This window comes from Platichthys flesus, chromosome 2 (assembly GCF_949316205.1).
Source record: "Platichthys flesus chromosome 2, fPlaFle2.1, whole genome shotgun sequence".
NCBI lineage: Eukaryota > Metazoa > Chordata > Actinopteri > Pleuronectiformes > Pleuronectidae > Platichthys > Platichthys flesus.
This window is the reverse complement of record NC_084946.1, coordinates 9,778,400-9,797,909: the sequence shown is the minus strand read 5'-3', so window position 1 is coordinate 9,797,909 and position 19,510 is coordinate 9,778,400. Positions and strand designations below refer to the sequence as shown.

Genomic DNA, 19,510 nt, shown 5'->3' with positions numbered 1-19,510 from the left:
TGGCTTAACATCATCTATCCACCAGCTGTACCACTGCATCAGCACTAACCCCACGAATTCCCTTACTGGACGGCGTTGCACAAAGGGCAAACTAGTGTCTGCTGTTTACAAGAAGGTGACTCACCTGTCCCCAGGGTCCGACCTGCCAAGATGCGCACTCCTGCTGCTGGCACGTCTGCACTGACTCAGGTTTGGACAAGCCACAAAAGCGATCGTCAAGACGGTCCTCGCCGAACTGACACCACGTCTGACGGTGCTTGTAGCCTTTCCCGCATGTAACAAGGCACTGATGAATAAATGTTTCAGGTTTCAAAATGAGTAACATATGACATATGACATGTTCACTAATTGTTATCAGCCCAAATCAGCGAGTGTTTTTTTTAGGTATATTGCCCACAGAATGCATACAGTACAGTGTAGGTATGGGTATTTAGCTGCACCACATGGGAGATGTGAAACATTTCTGGAATGCAGCCCAAAGCTCCCTGCTCTACAGTGTGTAATATGTGCAACAGTTTGCAGAATCTTACCCAGCAATCACCAATTTCCCAACACTCATTGTACAGGAAGGAGGGGAACAACTTTCCCAAAGCCGAGACATGCTCAATCTACACTGGGATTTTACATTTGACCCAGATCATTGCTGGCTTAAAACTACAGTATTTACACTAGGGTCTGTTTATCTATAAACAAAGTTAAACCAGCTACGTAATGACCAGTGTGAGGAAGATAAATCACAGATTAATATGGAGGCACAAGATTTATCAAACTACAATTTGATAAAGGAACATTTAATCTAAACATTGTGTATGTGCTGAACCTATGCAGTCCCTTTATTGGAATAACTATACATGAGCAGCAGTTATCAGACTTCCTCAACAAGAACCGTACTGACCTCAGACCAGTCACCAGTCTTCCATTGTGGACAGAGGAATTCATTGCAGGACTGGACGGTCAGCTTGTCCCTTTGACTGCATTTGCTCTCATCACCACCGGCCTCAGCTGCCTTTCGACACACTGCCCCTCGACGGCGGGTGCCCCCACCACAGCTCTTGGAGCACTGCGGCACACGTTACAATGTCAGCAAGTATAAGCATATAACCACAACCCATGATCAACGCAAAACCCCAACAATCTTACCTCTGACCAAGGCGAGTACTCCCAGCCACCCGGGTTACAGTCGCCGTGGCAACCTTCCTTGTCGTCAGGTTTGCGCTGACCACTACAGTAGCGGTCATCAACTTTCTGGGTCTTGCCATCTGTACGGCTCATTTTGGCACAGTATATTTCCAGGGTACGATATCCAAGACCGCACTGAGCTGTGCACTCACTCTTACGGGCCACGTGCCACCTGTGTCAAAGGTGATAGGATACATTTTTTAAATCCCCAAGTGAAGAGAGACTCATTGACTGATTCATGTGAGCAGTGAAGGTTGATTACATTAGTAATACCAACCTGAGTTCACATTCAGTATTGCAGGGCTCAGTGATGACGGCAGGTCTGGCTGTACCGTGACACCTCTGGTCAGACACCTGCACCCTGTCTGAATCTCTGCTACAGAGAATCTTCCTCTTCCGCTCTCCTATGAGACACGATGACAGATAGTTTGGACGGTTAGTTAATTAAAAAAGTCAAAGTCTCTAAGCAGAAATACTGAATCCACAGCAATATTGCGTATGTCGCATATATGTCGCATATTCAGGTTTTTAAAAAACTTATTTTCCATTATAAGTTGTTCTTTGGTAAGAAACTTACAGGGAGTACATATAAATCTACGAAGAACGTTGCAATCTGTGGTTTCATAATGCAATCCTTAAATTAAACCTTTTATAATTTAGAAAATACCTTCCACAGCTTGATTCAAGCTTCTGCAAGATCCTGCAAGTAGTTATCTGAGGCAACAGCTCGCTCAAGCACAATGTAGATCATTACAGCATCACTGAGAATACCAGACGCTATGGGTATGTGTGCTTCACCTTGGCTCTCGTGTGGACAAGCCTGCACTAAATCATAATGCAACTTCTGTACAGTAGGGTAGAGAGAGATTTAAACATCATGTGGCCCCAAGAAAGAGATTCGCTATCGGTACCTCATGTTACCAAGTTTTGCAGCTCAGTACTGTGAGAGCTTAGTGTGTCCCAGGCTGGCAGAAAAGCCATATAAATCAGAGAATCAAAAGTGCTGAGGGAATTACATAGTTTGCTGTTTATCCTGCTGTGTGAACTTGTTGGTTTCTCTTTGGAATTTACTGTAGGTTGTTCACGCAGGGCAGTGTCAAAAGGCAGATGAAGAGATTCTCAAATAAAATGCTTGAGTCATAGCACATAGCGGGTTTTCGAGTTTACCTGCAATCCGCCTCTGCACACCCACACACCCCGACATATACACAATCATGCCAAAGACAGCCATCTGCCACAGCGTACTCTGAAGTTGAGCTTTAATCACTTGTTCCAAACCTATAGGTCTAGCATGGGCTTGTCAAGTTTAGCCAGACAATCTGCTCTCCCCTATGCCTCTGGCACAGCGGTTCACATAACTCCTCATCCCTGCACTCACCACTCCATTTATATTTGGCTACGCCCATCACCTCACCCTGCCAGCCCCTTGTGCCTCCCCCTCACCTTGGCACAGGCGGCTGCACTCCTGCCAGGGCCCATAAGCATCCCAGAAGAACTGCTGAGGTTTGTCCTCTATAGGGATGTTGAAGGAGTACCTGACATCTGGGTTGTACAGGTTCCCCACAGACAGCACCTGTGGAAAGATTCAGACAATAATGTATGTTTTATACTATAGTCAGATTATGGGAATTCATAGGCAACAGACTGTCCACATTTTCAAGAGTAAAAGTAAAGCCTGCAGAGATCCACATTTTAAGTTCCATTGCTGCTAAGGCCTCTAAACTCATCTTGCTTTGCATTTTCCAATCTGGAATGCTAAGCCATCGTGACAGTTTACCTGGACAATGATCTCCTCTTCGATACGGTCAGTGCAGTTGATCCTCTCAATGACATGGTCAGAGCCACTGTACTCGATGACGGCATTTCCCACTTTAATTTCCCTTTTGAACATGCTGACCACAAACTCTCCATTTAGCAGGAACTCTCCACGGCTAGTTGATATGGCTGCAAGGAGTCAGAGAGAAACCATGAACTTACTGTGGTTGGTCCCACTGACACAGAGGATCTCAATAAGCCATATAAATTGTGACAACAACTGTTGAAACTAACTAGTGTAATGTTAAAGACAGTGAAAACTTCAGATCAAATCCTTTACCCAAGTCTTGTAGTAATCTGTCCTATACTTTTTTGTATAATCCTGCTAACTAACAAACAAACAAATGAAAACAAAAATCTCCTTGACGGAGCTGTCTTTGGCATGTGACAGGGCAACTCAGCATCACTTGGGCTAAAATTTTCATGAGACACGTGCAGAAGGCAGCAGTCAAGCCTTATGGGGTCAAATAATCTTCTGTCCCTGGAGAAGTCCCATCCAGGGGCATCCTGTTCTGTTTAACAGCCAGTCTGCTGCCCTCATTCACCCTAATGTGATTATGGAGCTAATTTCCTGCCTTTACTTTCCTCAACATTTCACACATTACACTAATATGTTTTGGAAATCGACCCTCATTCCTGCAAAATTGTCCCCACTTTGGGCCCCTAATGACTGTTTCCATCCACAAATAAATACAGACAGAACAATGATGACAACTGTAAGGTCATATTCAGAAGTGACATATAATTAAACATACAGGCGAACAAACAGGCACAGAGGATGAAAGATAATAACAATAACAAGACATTTAGACACACATGTTGACCTTAATGGAATGGTACCCAGAGGGCTGTCTCAGCTCAAGTATTAGCACGTTCGTGGCAACAAGGCATGTATACAAATAGCTGACAAATCAGTTATATCCATAATGACAGACAGGTAAACTGTATGATACAGAAACAGACATATACAGACACACACCTACTGCATACAGACAAATTACAGCTTATAAACGTATTGTACCGGCGGGAATGGTATCGACAGGCCTAACCTCGGTATATTAACACTAAAGGCTAACTCCTCTGCATCACATGACGTTACACAAAAGTCTGAAGACTGTCATCCACAAACACAGACAGGCAGAGATCAAACATGCAGCTCAAAAGCAGAAGTAGTTGTATGACATCTTACCGAGGTAGTTGTCATCATCTGGTTTCCCTGAGTAGCTGTGTTGACGTACATCTATATTTGTAGCACCGCTGGGTATTCGCACTATTTCATTATAGCCTGCAAATGGGATAAGTAGTTTGTTTAAATCATTAATATACCGAGCTCTGTGCCCTGCGAACAAGAGAGCACCACTGCCAATGTTTATTCTGACGACTAAGCACAGATAATTTATGTGTTGAAGCAATGTGACTTGCTATAACAAAAGGAGGGACTGTGGCTCACCATAGTGGACAATGTTGAAGGTGCCTGCCACAGTTTTGCAGGATGAGTTGTCACCTCCACACACGCCACATTTGTCCCTCCTGGCTTTAGAGTTCAATACGTGGTCACAGCCTGCTTGCTGCTCAGTAAAGAGGTACAAGAGAGGTGGAAGTGGAAGATAAGTTTGAAAAGAAAGAAAGAGAATAATTGTGAGAATATTTTTAAACATCCAGCTAAAATGATTTGTAGGCTCCAAAAACAAAGATATCAGACTGATCTTCAAAAACACTGATGCTCCAGTTGCAAGGGAAAAGTTTATTGCTGCAACATTAACATGTCACGTGAATCGTCTTCCATTTGGCATCAACATATTCATTTCTTGATAAAAAACTGATTATTAAGCCAGAGTCAAACCCACAGACCCTTGAAATAATTGCAAAAGAACTTATTGAGTTACACCCATCTGAAATAAATTTCCCTTTAAAAGGATATATAAATAAATAAAAAATCACACACAATAGAAATGGATCATCAAGGATGAAGAGCTTAGCTTGAGTGCAACAGCATAGATCCTAATGCGCATGCCAAGACCAGAGGGGAAACAATCTGAACCACAATCTAACCAAAGCACTGTGTGTGGCTCAGAGTGAACAAAGAGCGGCCCACTGCTTGTTTCAAGAAGCATACTGATGATGATGCACGATATGTTAGTAATCAGCTTTCAAACTAAAAACCTTTCTGTCACAAGGGGTAAGGGACGTAGCCACAGTCTGGTTTGGCAAAGGATTGAACTGCCATTGAAAATATTTGCTCTAAGGATGCAGAGATGTTTATATCCACTCTTTGAGTCAACATGCAGGAGTGGTCCTCAACAGAAACTATATTTGTAATACCAAAAGTCGCTGTACATATGAATTTGAACCATGCAGTCGAATATTGTGATGTTAAAAAGGCTTGAGGAGCTCACCCTGCACAGGCCCTGGACACAGATGTCATTGGTATCAGGTCCACACGGCGTGCCATCAATGACCCGGTCCCTGAGCTGATAGTAGGCCGTGCTGCTTGCCACCCTGCAGAACAGCTTACACCTGTCCTTCATCAAGACTGAAAGAGGATGAAAAAAACAGAGAGAAATACTAAGTACCAACAGATATCAATGCATAGCTCATTTACGATCTACTGATCATTGGAAAATGGAGTCTTTGCTGGTGACCCACTTCCGCTGTACTTGGGCACCCAGCGGACGTTTGGAGGTAGACCGTTGATGTTGAAGTGCCTGCCGTCAAAGGCGGCACATTGCTCCTCCCTGAAGTCCTTCTTCTGCTTTGAGCAGGGCTCAGAGTTACAGGAACGGAACTTCATCCGGCGACCAACACAATACATTCCTCCATTCCTTGGCCTGGGAGTGAAATCAAAGAAGTTTAGTGGATGTCTTAAAGCACACTTTATAATGCTTTTTAAAAAGTTCATTAAGTTACAGAGGCCAAACTCAGCAGCAGCAGGAGTCCGTCTCTCCCACAAAATGCCTTTTTTGCATTCCTGGCTTTTTTCCGTTTAAGTGTCTATGTCACCAGGTTACATGTAAAGGCTCACTCATGCTTAATAATGGTTAAGTATACATAAAAGGATAAAGCCTTCTGTCCGTTCTCTTCTTTCATTTTGTCCGTACTGTTGCATGTACTCTGAAAGCTTACTATTACAGAAGAAACCACAGAAACAGCAGTACCAGTGGAATTTTTCAGGGGGCAGTGTAGTCAATAGTTCAAGTTAGACAACCATGCGCACAAGGACGAGTCTTCAACAATAGCAGAAACATTCGCTTTTGTACATTATAACAACCACCACTAATGCTTTGTTTGTTGTTGTCAGAAACGCAACTCTTTTGGTATGCAAAAGAAGAATAAATTAGCCTTAACACGCATGCCTACCAGCTAGCTTGTCTCCAATTGGTAGGAGACAGCCTGATAGATCTGCCTGTCTTGATGAACACGAGCTATGGAAAGAATTTCCTCAAGGTAGATTGATCTATGGAACACTGACTTTGGCAGCTAAAATGGAGACAAGGTCTACTAGGCATGCATAACTACAAAGAGAGGGACTGCTCACACAGGTCGGTTGCATTCGCGCGCAGCGATCTTGATGCCCCCGCCGCATGTCCGTGAACAGGTACCGAAAGGGCTCCAAACTCCCCATGCCCCGTCCACAGGTGTGGCGTCGTGCTCTTTGGCTATACACAGGCCATGCTTGCAGTGCTGTATTGAGAGAGTTGAGGAAAAAAGAGGGACGATAGAAGAATGAAGGGAGCAAGAATGGGAGCAGAGGGAGAGATGGAGGTAGGTGAAAGAAAAAAAGAAAATGAAAATGGAAAAAAAAAAGGCACAGAACAGACAGAGTGAACGCATGAAATCGTATCCATAAAACTGGCAACACTTCTATCTGATCTCCCGTTCTTTGAAGCTAATCTGGGAGAAATTATGAAGTGAGGCAAATGGAAAAAAGGGTAACTGAATAAGACGTTTCATGGCTGTGTCTGGCTGGACCGAGGACAGGAAAACGTCACACTCTGAGATCAATAAATAAATCTCAGCTCATAACAGGAGGATAATCTTACATTGTTAAACAAACAGACCCCAGATTAAGTGTTTTTCGTGTGGTGCACTCAGGCTTAACATTGGGACGAGAGTTTGGTGTAAACACGAAAAGGCTTCAACATGTGTGTGTCTCTTTATTGCTTTCAAGTGCTCCGAGTCTAACTGGCAGGAAACAAGGGGTTTGTGAGAAAATTCTAATTAAAAGCTAAACTAAGGCTGTCACCTCGAAAGCGACCATCGTGCACAACATAACGCCGTCTACGAACATGTCAGTTAAGTGCAATTTCTCAACTTTAAATGTGTAAGTGGCAAAAGTGTGGAAACAGTTCTTTGGTCATTTTGTCATTTCTTTGTATCAGGACGTCTGTGAACAATTTTATGGTCATGAGTCACTGCAAAAGCTGAGAGATCAAAAAAGGTAACTGAGTATGACACCATAGTGTAATGGATAAAATGTGGCATTCCCATGGAGTGTTAAAACATTTCACAACTTTGTTCCCTTTAGACATTCATCCCAAACTTTTTAGCAAATAAAACACAATTTCATCCTTTCTGTCTTGCATCTGGAAGACTTAAAATTAATCATACTTAAAAAAAAAGAAACTGATGTCTAATCATCTGTCTTTAGTTCCAAATGACTTTTACCTTTCCGGGGGAGCAATCTGTGCCATCTGCCCACGGCATGTGTTGCGTCCTACATCCCTGCTGGGCACCCTCTGGACTGGTGCACCACAACCTCCGACACTGAGTCTAATAAACACACACACACATACGCATGCACATAAATGTAATGTTTATAAGCACATTGTAGACAGCTCTGTTAATATTGGACTTAAATTGGCAGAGATCCAGTGTATCCCTGATTATCGAACACTAGAAGGTGAGATACCCCAGTCTGAATTTACTTGTATCAGCTTTTTGCCAAATGTCTCTAAGCTTGTCGATTGCTTGACCTTCAGTCTGGGTGGATTAATCTGCCAAGAAAACTATATTCCAGTGCCAGGTGTCAAATGTTATATGGAGATATTTCTGCACAATCCCTTTAGAATTCAAGATAAATGTGCAATAGCTTTGTGGTGGTGGTATTGTCTTACATATTAATCTACTCTTGTTTGTTACCATCTCAGAAAGATCTATTAGTATGTTGTTAATCACAGCAATTGACTTTAATGGCTTCACATTGAATTGAAGAAGTCTGCAGCACATGATCATAACACAACAGGCTTCCCTCCCAGACCCACATGTGCAGCATGACAGTTTAGCTTCAGGACACTGGCTTCACTTACCATATAAGGGCACACCTGCGTCCCCGGCCCAAATATCAATTCGCACTGTTTATTGACATTGTATATCCGTCCAGGCAGCTGCTGGGGGAGACTGTACGGCCTAGAAACGGGTTCGTCAAGCAAGCATTCGCCATATCCTGTGCTATTAAGAAATAAAAATAAAATGACTTAAAGAAAAAGGAGAAAAACAAGAGACACAAACAGAAAAAAGACTCAGTAGAGCTAGAGAGGAGATTTTCCTGTACATATCTAGAACCCGTACTGTACACTGTGTCCTGATAGGCTTCTGTTTATATTCAGTCTACTACACACATCAAGCACAACAATAAAACTTGTGACTGGTTTTACTGCTGGGGCTGATCGGTGCACATTTCAGGAGTAGTAGGTAAAAAGAAAAGTGATGTTGAATCGTTGCCAGATAGTTTTTCCTTCAGAAGCTGTTATCTGTTTTTTCTCAATGGATTGAGGAGTCTTTAGAAGAAAGGAGACAAGCGGCTGCGACAGCCCAGAGAAATTGTTACTGAGTTTATTTGTGTTTCTGACAATTGCTCCTAAAAGGGGACACACTGCATACAGTACACACTATGTGAGAATGTCTGTGTGTTTCTGCAAATACACTTGTGATATTTCTACAATAGTTTCTAGATATAGCATCTTTAAGAGGATATTTGGCCGGAGCGTATAAGGTCATGTTCACCTGATCCAGAATAAGTTATTAATTGATTTCTCCATTACAGCAGAAAAGCTTTATCTACATGATCTACTGCCCATGCAAGTTTGGAACAATACTGAGGAAAAGAGTGTGACATACTCGAGGAACTCTGTGATGTACTTCCTGCTACACTTGGACCACATCCAAGGGTTTGTGTTGTAGTTCAGCGTGGGAGCCATCACGTGTTGTTGAATCTTAACTCCGTCCTCCTTGCACTTGTTACTGTCGTCATGAGGCATGTTGAACCTGGAGGGGGAAACAAGGGAAAAAAAAGGCTCAGATCAATTTTACATTAAAGGTTCAGTATGTAAGATTAAGGTGAAAGGGATCTATTGGCATAAATAAATATAAAATAATCCTAGTGATATTTTCGTATGTATGCTTCATCTAAATTGTCCGAATTTTCTTTACCCTAGAATAAGGACTTTACATTTAAATACATTTATATTTACAGCGTGAGCAGGTCCTCTCTAGGGAGGCCGCCATATTTTTACAGTAGTACACACTGGACAAACTAAACACCATTGGAGATTTGATGACAACTTAAGCTACCACAGGTTCTCTTTCATGTTTGGAAGTGGATGGTGAGGTAAGGGGCATTCAGCTGCAACATGCAACTTCACCACTAGATGTCACTAAATTTGGGACACTGAACCTTTAACAGAGAAGCTGGGAGGGTTGAAAATATGTATTTTTTTACTTCTCTTCATAGTAATTCTTCTGGCTGTGGCTTACACAGTACAAATGCACAAGTCAGTAAAACCACACTTTTGCTGAGAGAAGTTTAACAGTGTTATTTCAGTGATTAAAATGTGCCTATTAAAGCCTTTCTGTTTGCCGGTACACACCGATATGTAAACTTTTATTTTACTGAATAAACAATCTAGAAAGTACATTTGTGTTTTCTTAATTCAAGTATTTATGTTTTTATATAATTAAAGTATAAATTGTAAGATATCAAACCTGGATTTTGCCCCCGAAAATTCATATTTATATAAATTATAAAACACTGCACATTAGATGAAGCAGAGGAAAATACTTAAAAATCCGAACACAGTGTGAATAAGGGGAGCATTCAGCCTCTGCAGGGTAAACGATTATGATCCCGGCTGGTGGTGCACAGGTACAGCACCACACTGCCCACAGCCCTCCCTTTGACCGCTCAGTTCCCCACCTGACAGGTACGACATAACACTGGGCTCTGGGAATAAGTAGTTGCCAAGCATTATGTCATCACTTGATGTGGATAAACATGGATTTCAAGAGGCCTACTTTTTGTTTAGTGGTTAAAAAGAGCATTTGTTAGACATGATGAGGACCGTTAAAGCCAGTAACAGTCGCCACTATCGCAGGCTCAGCTCTGGTTGGACTCACGGCTTTGTATAATGCAGTTTATTCTGAAGGTCAGTGGCAAGCAATCACAGGTTTTACTTATGTTCTGAATTATAGACTCTTTTGTCTATCTCTCTCAAAATGAACAAGCTTCTCTGATCTCCATCTGCTGGTGAGGCATTTGTGGATTCTTAGAAAGCTTTACGCATACCCAAAACTTTCACTTGGGAGATGTGATGACAGTACTTGAGGTAAATAGTGAGTGGAGACATGCTGTACTTACACATGGCCAAGTTCATGGGCGATGGTGAACGCTGTGCTCAGTCCGTTGTCCTCGCTGATGCTGCAGCTCCTGTATGGATCACACACTGTGCCCAACTCGGCAAGTCCTAAGAAAAACCAGGATCAATCTGAGTTTTACTAATTCACACCAGCATAATTTTTCATCAGGATCATATATTGTCATCAATACATATATCAGGTTTTGGTTATTTCTTAAAGAGAAATCCACTTACCTAAGGTGTCACATTTATCCCTTGCTCTGCAGATGTCCTGCCTGAGGGGAACACATGGATAATGATGTGATGGTCATGTTCAATGTCACTTTACAAAAGAACACATCACCAACGTTCAGGGTATTCTCCCCAATTAGGTACATTTTTAAACAACAGTTTCACTCATCAGCCATCTGATGACCTGAGACCTTGATACAACTATCAGAATTTATATGTCAAGGTGTTCATTGCTGCACAGGATAGATTAAATAAGACCTGAAAACCTGTTTCAAACATATGCTATGATAACACTGTTCAGGAAAAAAACATCTTGATATTGTTCCTGCACCTGGTGATGAGGATGGCGGTGTCGTGATGGGAATGGTGGTTGTCGTCCACACTGTTCTGAATCTGCTGCCAAATGCAGAAGTTCTTTAAAGTGGTCTGTGCATTAAATGAAATGACTGGACCCTCCTGAGGAACACACAAACAAAAGTATTAACAGTTGCCATTCAACTGATAAGTATGTAAGTATGGATATTAAAGCAAAGGTTGTATTCTTACCGGCTCATTGTTTATTATGACTAATTTTACAATCACAATGTTAATCAGGTTGCCAATGCTGGGGTCCTTGTAGATGGAAGACACCTGAAAGTAGGAAAACCACATAACCTCAAATCTAACCTTAATGAAATCACTTTAAAAATAAGACATAATTCATATTATTTAATATTATTGTAATGATGTTAACTTGGGAGAATGTATGTTTTGTCTGACTCTTTCATGGACATCTTTGCCTCATTATAAAAGCAAAAGCCGGGGAATTTGGTTGATTGGAGGATCAAGTTGATAATGGCCTAAGCCCCTGTGGAGAGGCCAGCCTTTGCCAAGAAGAGAATATAGGTCATCTCAGCCAGCCCCAGACGCCTGCAGAAGCCGGTATTTGAAGTGGCCGTGAGTATGCTGTCTATGTGACATACCTGAGCTTATTTTGTAACATTCATCAAGCTGTCAGACAGACTCTCCCTGGAGCTGCCCTCTCTTCCCCCTGGCCGTTTGAACATGGTGTTTACCCCTGCCCTAGGCTGCCCTAGAGTGCCCTTTCCCTCCATTGGCCCTCCTCCACAGGGCGCTGAACTAACTCCCAACACATACAGCAAAGCAGGACAGGTACGTACAGTTAGTATACCAATGTGTCATATCGACAGGTACTCTCTGTTCATGTGCAGGAACACACACACTTGGAAGCACAATTTAATCTCCCAGCCAACCACCTCCACCAGCCAAACAGTCTCTGTTAGCAGCAATTAAACCATCCAAGAGAGCAGGACTTACTATGGACATTAATGTGAGTATGTAGTGCTGCAGGTTGCTGCCATGATGCTCCACCATTTTGTTGTCAGCCACCAGCATGACTTCAACAAAGCGCGGGTAGGAGAGGAAGCGTTTTGATCTTCTGTGAGGTCCTGAGTCACCGCTGCTATCATTTGATGGTCTAGCGCTGGCACTGCCGCTGCTCTCTGATCTGAGTAAAGCATCGGCGACCACACTGGAACTCAACGACTCCACGTCGCCGAATATACCGGCGCTGACCACTGGGGATGCTTCAGACACAGTGTTCACCTCCGCCGCTGGCCTTCTCTTCAGCTTGTGCCTCTTTTGTCTGTGTTTGTGTCCTGGGGAGAGGAGCCAGAGGGAGTGAGTGCATGTGTAAATATACAAAGATGCAGGGCTAGAGGGGGAAATACATTCACTCAGAAAAAATTGACATGATATAAATCAATGTTTGTCATGAGGGTGTGTTTACAATAAAACTAAAGTTGTGGCTTATGCCTTCAAATGTGGAGATGCATGAGGTGAGATGGCTTTCTGGAAGTGGGTATTGTTAATTTATGTTCTGACCTCTCTCTCTCCTTTGTTTATTGTTGCTGAAAGTGGGTTGACAAATGAACAAGGCTTGGAGTCCCTTTTTTTTCTCTCTCCCCTCTTACAGAAGAGGGAAGAGAGAAGGGGGCAAAGAGTTCAGGCTAGGTAAACCTGGCACCCAGCCATAAAAAAATGGAGCACACATACCAAAAGAAGGCAGTGCAACAACTAGGCAGTAGAAATTCTCAAAACTGAAGGGAATTAAGTCAGATTCTAATCAAATCATGGCAACAGAACTTCTGAATGCCAGGCTTATTTTTTTTTTCCTTTTTCTTTATTTCAAAGCACATGCAGAACCCCCCCTCTGGACCACCAGCAATGCGTCCGTGTTTTCTTAGTTTTGATATTTAACAGTTTCATGCTGGCATCACTTTGCTATTGTACAATTTACACTGCACGTTTATGGCAGTGGGACTACCCGACTTTCTTATCACAGAGGAAGTACGAGAGTCAACAGGAAGTTCAGCCAGTAAACTGAGATGGGATGATACAAGGGTGAACTTCCAAATCATCTTTCCTGTGTGAGAGTTGGAAAGCTTCCTCACTGCCGAGCGGCAGTTGTAGGAGCTGGCCGGTGCAGGCTACCATATGATACTTGAGCCAAGATGGTTTCACACCAATCTCTAACTGTTTGTCATTCAAACATTTTTGCTCATGGGGAAAATGTCCAAATTACATAAGGCAATTTTATTACCATATAATAGTGGATAAAAGTTGCATGGTACATTATGGTATTTAAATCAACTACAATTATCATTGAGAAGAGGTATTAACTGTTACTAATCTTATGTTACAATAAATATTCCAGGTCTGCACAGAGCCTTTCTTCTTTTTATTCATTGTCCTGTCCACACACAGAGAGGTTTGGCTAGATTTGTCCAGATAGGCTACTAACTGATTCTACACTGCCCGGTACAATTACTTTAATAGCTCAATAAGCTCAGCTACTATTACATAATGTGTTTCTGTTGAAACTGATAGTGGAGATTTCGGGGTGATGCAACGATTACGCCTGCTTACCTCTGTGGGAACTAATTGAAAGGTTGCCGAACTCTTGCACATATAGACAAACAAAGAGCAAATTCCCCACTGAGGATCCACGTGTAGCCCATGAAAACACTGAGTCCCTTACACATACTAATGATGCAATGACGTATACACACTGTCATGCACATATAGCCCCTGCAAGGTCTATTTGAGAAGCAGCATTGTGCTGGTTAGGTTGAAAGAAGGTTGACTGGAACAGATATGTCAGCTTATTTGGTGAGGTGTGATTTAACACTTTCTGCACATCAAGTACTCATGCATGTTTTTTTTTGCAAGCTAATAAAGTAAAAACTTTAGAGTGAGTTTGTGTGGTGATTTGTATTGACACTCTCTGTGTCAATTGCATGCATATGTATCCATCATGTAGCACGTCATACCTGAAATGTCACAAGCTGAGTTCTCCCCAGATGTCTGTTTTTTGGGTGCACTCTTCTTGTAAACAATATGAGGTTTTATGTGTTCCTCTCCATAGTGTTCTCCTTGATAGCTGTGTAGGGGCTCCACAAAATACTCCCCTTCTGGAGACCTGAAAGTGCCAAGCTGGATAGCAGGAAGAAAAAAACGCACTGCACTTAGTATTCATCCATCCATCTATTTTCTCTAAATGCTTATTCTTTTTTAGGACTCAACATAAGCAAACATAGAGAGAACTTGCAAAGCCTATACAGACAGGTCTAGGGGGAATACACAGCTCAAATATCTTTTAGAAAAAATCAGTGAGCCGCCACGCCACACCAATGAGCGTGTATTTTTGACTTTAAAATATTTACAGAAAGCAAACAGTGGAATGTGGCTCATTTACAACTCCAATTGTTGTAAATGAGCCACATTTACAACAATTAGAGAAAAGAAAATAGAAATGCTTGGACCTGAGGGCTTTTGTGAAAAGGTGAAATTAAATTAATTTGCATGCATGTAAGAATGGTCCCAAATCAGGAGGAAAAGGAAAATAGTGAGAACTGTGATGCTTATCATGTAAAACAATGAGACTGCATGTTCTTGGCAAGCCGAAAGTCTTACATGTGTTCTACATGGCCTGTTTAGTGTGAATGGCTGATTTGGAGGTCTATGATGCTCTAGATAAGGTTAATGCCAAGCCAAGCACATGTGGCTTGTTTCTCATCAGCTGTGGAAAATCGTTACGGCAGCTCTGGGCGGGCTGATCAAGTTTGGCCCAATTATCTCTCCCACAAGTCATATTTACAATCCTTGATACTACAGCATGGTCTTATCATTTGAGACATATCATGTTTGGCTACATGCACAAAGACTTGCAGCATCAGGGTGGTCTGTTATTCAGCATGGGGGCACAAGAGGAAGCTGCCTGCTAACATCCACTTGAGCAAGACTCAAGACCAGCACGCTGAATTAACTGGGGAGCAAAGGAAAGCGTCCCTGCAACAAGAAAGTGAATGTTACATTGTCTTAGGTTGTACAGAAATACAATGTAACGGATGCCAGCAGCATTACTGCCTGTTTGATGAAAATGTGCCTGTAAATATCACCTCAACTCCCCTGCAGCAAGGGCTTCAAAGCATTTTAATCAGATTTCACATTAGGTTAGACATTGACCCTTTTTCTCGTAACCGTCACTTCAGAGCGGTTTGCATCAGAGTGCAAACTCAGAGTGCACTTCTCTGCTCCAAAACTGAAGCTTCTTCACCCCAGGGAGGAGAGGGAGCCAACTCGTGATGACGTCAGTGCCACCCGTGCTTGCGCTGTGCTCACTACGTAAAGACGTAACTGACTGTGAGAGAGAGGCATGGGAGCAAGATGTAGACAGTACATTAAACTTGACTGTAGGCAATGGATATGGGATCCTCGCAAATATGCACAGCTATTACGAGAGTTGTACTCTTTTGTAAGCTCTGGATCATAACACAAATTTAAGTTATTAATGTCTGGTATTTTTCTTCTTTATTTTAAAATATGCTTGCCTTAATTATGTCTAAACTATGAATATATCCTGTTAATCATATGAAAGATGCAAATCTGTAGATAAGCCTGTTTAATGGTGAAGTAATGTGTGTGTTTTGCACGATCAGTCAAAAAAACAGGTGGTGCACAAGTTTGTGAAGGTTGAAGTAGAAAACAAGCCAATGGAGAGGCAGCTTTTCAAGCCTGGTTTGAGCAGCAATGGCCTCCTAACAACCCACGGTGGAAAAGTAAAACACCCGCTCGTAAAGTCATCACATGCACGGCTTCTCAAACCGTGCGTAAAAACTCACCAGTCCGGAGCACAAGCTGATGACCGCGGCGTGCTCTGCTTGTGCATTGACATGTCCTTTATAGAAGCAGTGCCTTAACTCCGTGTCCTCCTCCTCCTCCACCTCCGCATCTGTTGCTAAATCCGTTACGTTGTCCCCTCGGGGTACTCCAAGTATTGTCACAGTGTAGAAAGGTGCAATAAATCCCGAGTCCAGCGTGAGGTTGAGGTGATAGCTCTGTCCGAAAGCAGATATCCTGTAGTGGATATTTGGCGAGGCCCAGTGATCCGTGTTGTTGCCGGTGGTCTCGTCCAGACTTCGCCTTTTCCTCTTGAAGTGCACACTGGTTGGAAACTTGTCACCGGCTTCATTCACTCGCAGCGGTGTTACAATCTCATAGGAGCCCACCTCCTCTTTCACTGGGGAATAAACACAGAATAATGGTGTTAATCATGCAGGGAAGTAGCATTCACAAAGCATTAGTTCAGATGTGTCGGTCAAAACATTAGGATTAAAGATGACAATAGTCATCTTTGTATTTTCCTCTATAAAGCAGTGTTCACAGCGTTGCAAGGGAATGATAGTCATTGAAACTTTAGGTATCTAGAAAGCTGCGAGTCATGTGCTTGGCTGAGTTCAAAACTCATTCATTCTGCATCTGTTCGAAAATGAACTTCGTGAGGAGGGGGGGTGGGGGGTGCGGAGGCTGTCAGAGCGACATACATTACCTGTACTTGAATTCAAAAGTAATCTCCCGGTAGATGCGACTACATTCAAAAAATCTGGGAACAGTAGGAACCCCCAGCCCCAGAAGAGCACATGCATGATTGTCCACGTTCAGAGAGGAGTGCGGCAGCCTGCAGTCCTGTAGTAATACTGTCTTCCTCAGGTCACTCCGGGCTTTCCGCCTCCGGTCCGCCTGCCTCATCCAACGCTATTATCCCCGACTCTTGAGTAGATGGTCTCTGGGCGGTGGTGAAGTGCACTGCTGGGACGTGAGCGCTCCGCGGAGTCCCTGCATGCTGCTGCTCAAACAGTCAACTGGGATAGAGCTCCGCCGTGCACCAGCTCTCTCCACAACTAGGGGCGGGATCTCCCAGGCAAGGTACACTGGTGCTACAGTGAGGCCACTCCCGTTATATACTGTAGTGACACGGGTGGTCGCTCACTTATGTCCACAGTGGATGAGGTGATATGATATGTGACGGACTTCACCTCACTCTGTGCCTCCAAATGACCATACAGTGTTCCAGAGAACCGACTTAATGAGGTGCAGACATACATTGGACATTCTTGCCTATACCTTCCACAGCCTGAGGTTCAGCTTTAGAGGGGTGGGCACCTCAGTGCGACCATGACAGTGAGGTGGGGCCCATATAGGATATCCCTGCCCTGGGGCCACATGCAAGATAATCTGGGCAAGGCTGTGTACTTAGAAGTTCACGGGATCACAGGGTGACAAAATGCAAACTGGCATGCAGCACAGCCGTATACAGTAGTGATCTGAGGTCTTAAGTAGGTGCTGTAAAATATATTGTGTGGGGGATCATGGTAATGGTTTTATGAGCTATAGTCTCCTCAGCAGGACAATGCTACAGGCTGTATGGAGCCCTTTGTAGGTGCCTCAGTTATGTTGAGGATCAAAGAGAGGGCTGTCCAGACTGCCTCGTGCTCCATACATGCGAACACCCCAAACGCACACACACACAGACAATACACATCATTCCCTGTTAGCTTTTTGATATATATTTCAAATAGGCACATCCAGTAAAATTATAAATCTTCTGATATTAGCTGACCACACCACATACGAAACAAACAGGGATAAGTGCAACAAAAGAACCTGCCAACTTAGAACTGTTTTATTTTTCATAGTCTCTCCACTAGAGAACTGACAAGTTCATTTTTTAACAAAAACTGTCCCGCTAAGTACATAGAAATAGTTCTGTAACAAATTAATTAATAAATATAAATATGAGATCCTTCCCACCTATCCTTCCCACCCGGGTAAAAAACTCTTCGAGTTGCTTTCCTCAGGCAGGAGGCTGCGGTCCATCAAGACCAAAACCTCCCGCCACAAGACCAGCTTCTTCCTGGCTGCAGTTAGCCTTATCAACAAGGCCCGGGACCCCCACCTGACTGGGACTCTTATCCCGCCCCCACGCCCCAAGTCTATGTTACATTAACACACATAACAGTACATTGCACATTGCATATTGCACATCCACGTTTCTCTCCTGATTTGCATTTTATTTTTTATTTAACTTTTTATGTCTTGTATATATTTTTGTCTTGTTTAATATATAGTTATTATTATTATTTTTTTTTTCTTACGTGAAGTACTTATTGTGTTTTTATGTTTTATGTTCATAGTATGCACCTATATACCATAGAAATTCCAGGTAGGTGTAAACCTACTTGGCAATAAATACTTTCTGATTCTGATTCTGATCGTGTTATGTGTAACGTGATAAATAATATAACAATAGTATTAACACTTCAGTATCGATTTTGTCTTATCAATACTGCAATAACACTGCAAATTTGCCCAAAATGGGACTCTTAAAGGATTTTCTCTTCTTATTAGCTTAAAAATATATATTATCAAAATCCTCCGTAGCAGTGGTTCTCAAATAAAGGTCCATGACACACTGCCAGTGGGTCTGTGAAACTTTCTGGATTCATCCTTAAAATGATCATATCTGTGTTTTCTGTGTTGACATGGTCAAAATATTTCCCCATAACTAAGAAGAAGTGTAAAACAATAGGCCAATGTGCCAATTTGTCTGTCTGTCAGTTCCTCTCAGTTTTTAAACTCAACACAAAGATTGGTATCTGACCATCCGTATTTTGATTTTTTGGGACTAGCCATCTTCTAACATGATATTTCATACTTCTTGTCCACTTAATAGAAGTCTCCTGCTGGAGCATTAAACACATAATGCATATCTATATCCACCATGGCAGAACAAACATCAAAAACATCAAACTCATGTGGGTTAAATTTAGTTAACTGGATCAGTTTGAACATGCTTACTAACAAAGTAGACAGACAACAGAGAAAAGAAGGGGATTTAGCTCAGCAACGCATTTGTCAAATAATTTATAGTTAGCTTAGCTCTGCTAAATAAATATTGTGTCTACTTTAAACACATCTTAGTTACTTATTTGTTACAGGAATAAGAAAATACTGACTCACCAGAGAGTAAATAGTCTTCCAAGATATTTATAGGAAGAAGAAAAAAATGATGTAAAGCAGCTGTAAAGTTAAAACCCACATGATTTACTCTGAAAGTGAGGAGTTGAGGTTTTCATGATGGTGTAAACACAACTGTTGTTTAATCAAAGATGGCGGCAGATTGTTTTTTCCTCACTTACTGACTTAAGTGCTCCCTTAGCAGTATTGCGCCCAGTGCTGCCACTAGTGGCTGGAAGCTATACTGCAACACATGATGCCCCTACATACAATATAGCAACTAACCACACCAGTGG

General features: G+C 42.4%; 1 protein-coding gene across 1 annotated transcript in view; it reads right to left on the bottom strand.

Moving 5' to 3' along the window:
• Positions 1 to 17,003, bottom strand: part of LOC133961866 (A disintegrin and metalloproteinase with thrombospondin motifs 9-like) — a 45,483-nt gene extending 28,480 nt beyond the window's left edge. Inside the window, exons 1-22 of the mRNA XM_062397236.1 lie at positions 16,747 to 17,003; positions 16,040 to 16,437; positions 14,189 to 14,351; positions 12,174 to 12,514; positions 11,403 to 11,486; positions 11,188 to 11,312; positions 10,860 to 10,900; positions 10,628 to 10,733; positions 9,112 to 9,258; positions 8,301 to 8,442; positions 7,660 to 7,764; positions 6,530 to 6,675; positions 5,641 to 5,822; positions 5,391 to 5,527; positions 4,445 to 4,562; positions 4,184 to 4,279; positions 2,957 to 3,123; positions 2,623 to 2,752; positions 1,457 to 1,583; positions 1,141 to 1,351; positions 896 to 1,060; positions 125 to 286 (exon numbers count right to left, since the gene is read on the bottom strand). Coding sequence (XP_062253220.1) covers positions 125 to 286; positions 896 to 1,060; positions 1,141 to 1,351; positions 1,457 to 1,583; positions 2,623 to 2,752; positions 2,957 to 3,123; positions 4,184 to 4,279; positions 4,445 to 4,562; positions 5,391 to 5,527; positions 5,641 to 5,822; positions 6,530 to 6,675; positions 7,660 to 7,764; positions 8,301 to 8,442; positions 9,112 to 9,258; positions 10,628 to 10,733; positions 10,860 to 10,900; positions 11,188 to 11,312; positions 11,403 to 11,486; positions 12,174 to 12,514; positions 14,189 to 14,351; positions 16,040 to 16,437; positions 16,747 to 16,843 — 3,390 coding nt within the window. The 5' untranslated portion in view covers positions 16,844 to 17,003. The remainder of the gene's footprint in view (positions 1 to 124; positions 287 to 895; positions 1,061 to 1,140; positions 1,352 to 1,456; positions 1,584 to 2,622; positions 2,753 to 2,956; positions 3,124 to 4,183; positions 4,280 to 4,444; positions 4,563 to 5,390; positions 5,528 to 5,640; positions 5,823 to 6,529; positions 6,676 to 7,659; positions 7,765 to 8,300; positions 8,443 to 9,111; positions 9,259 to 10,627; positions 10,734 to 10,859; positions 10,901 to 11,187; positions 11,313 to 11,402; positions 11,487 to 12,173; positions 12,515 to 14,188; positions 14,352 to 16,039; positions 16,438 to 16,746) is intronic.
• Positions 17,004 to 19,510: the final 2,507 nt, after the last annotated feature.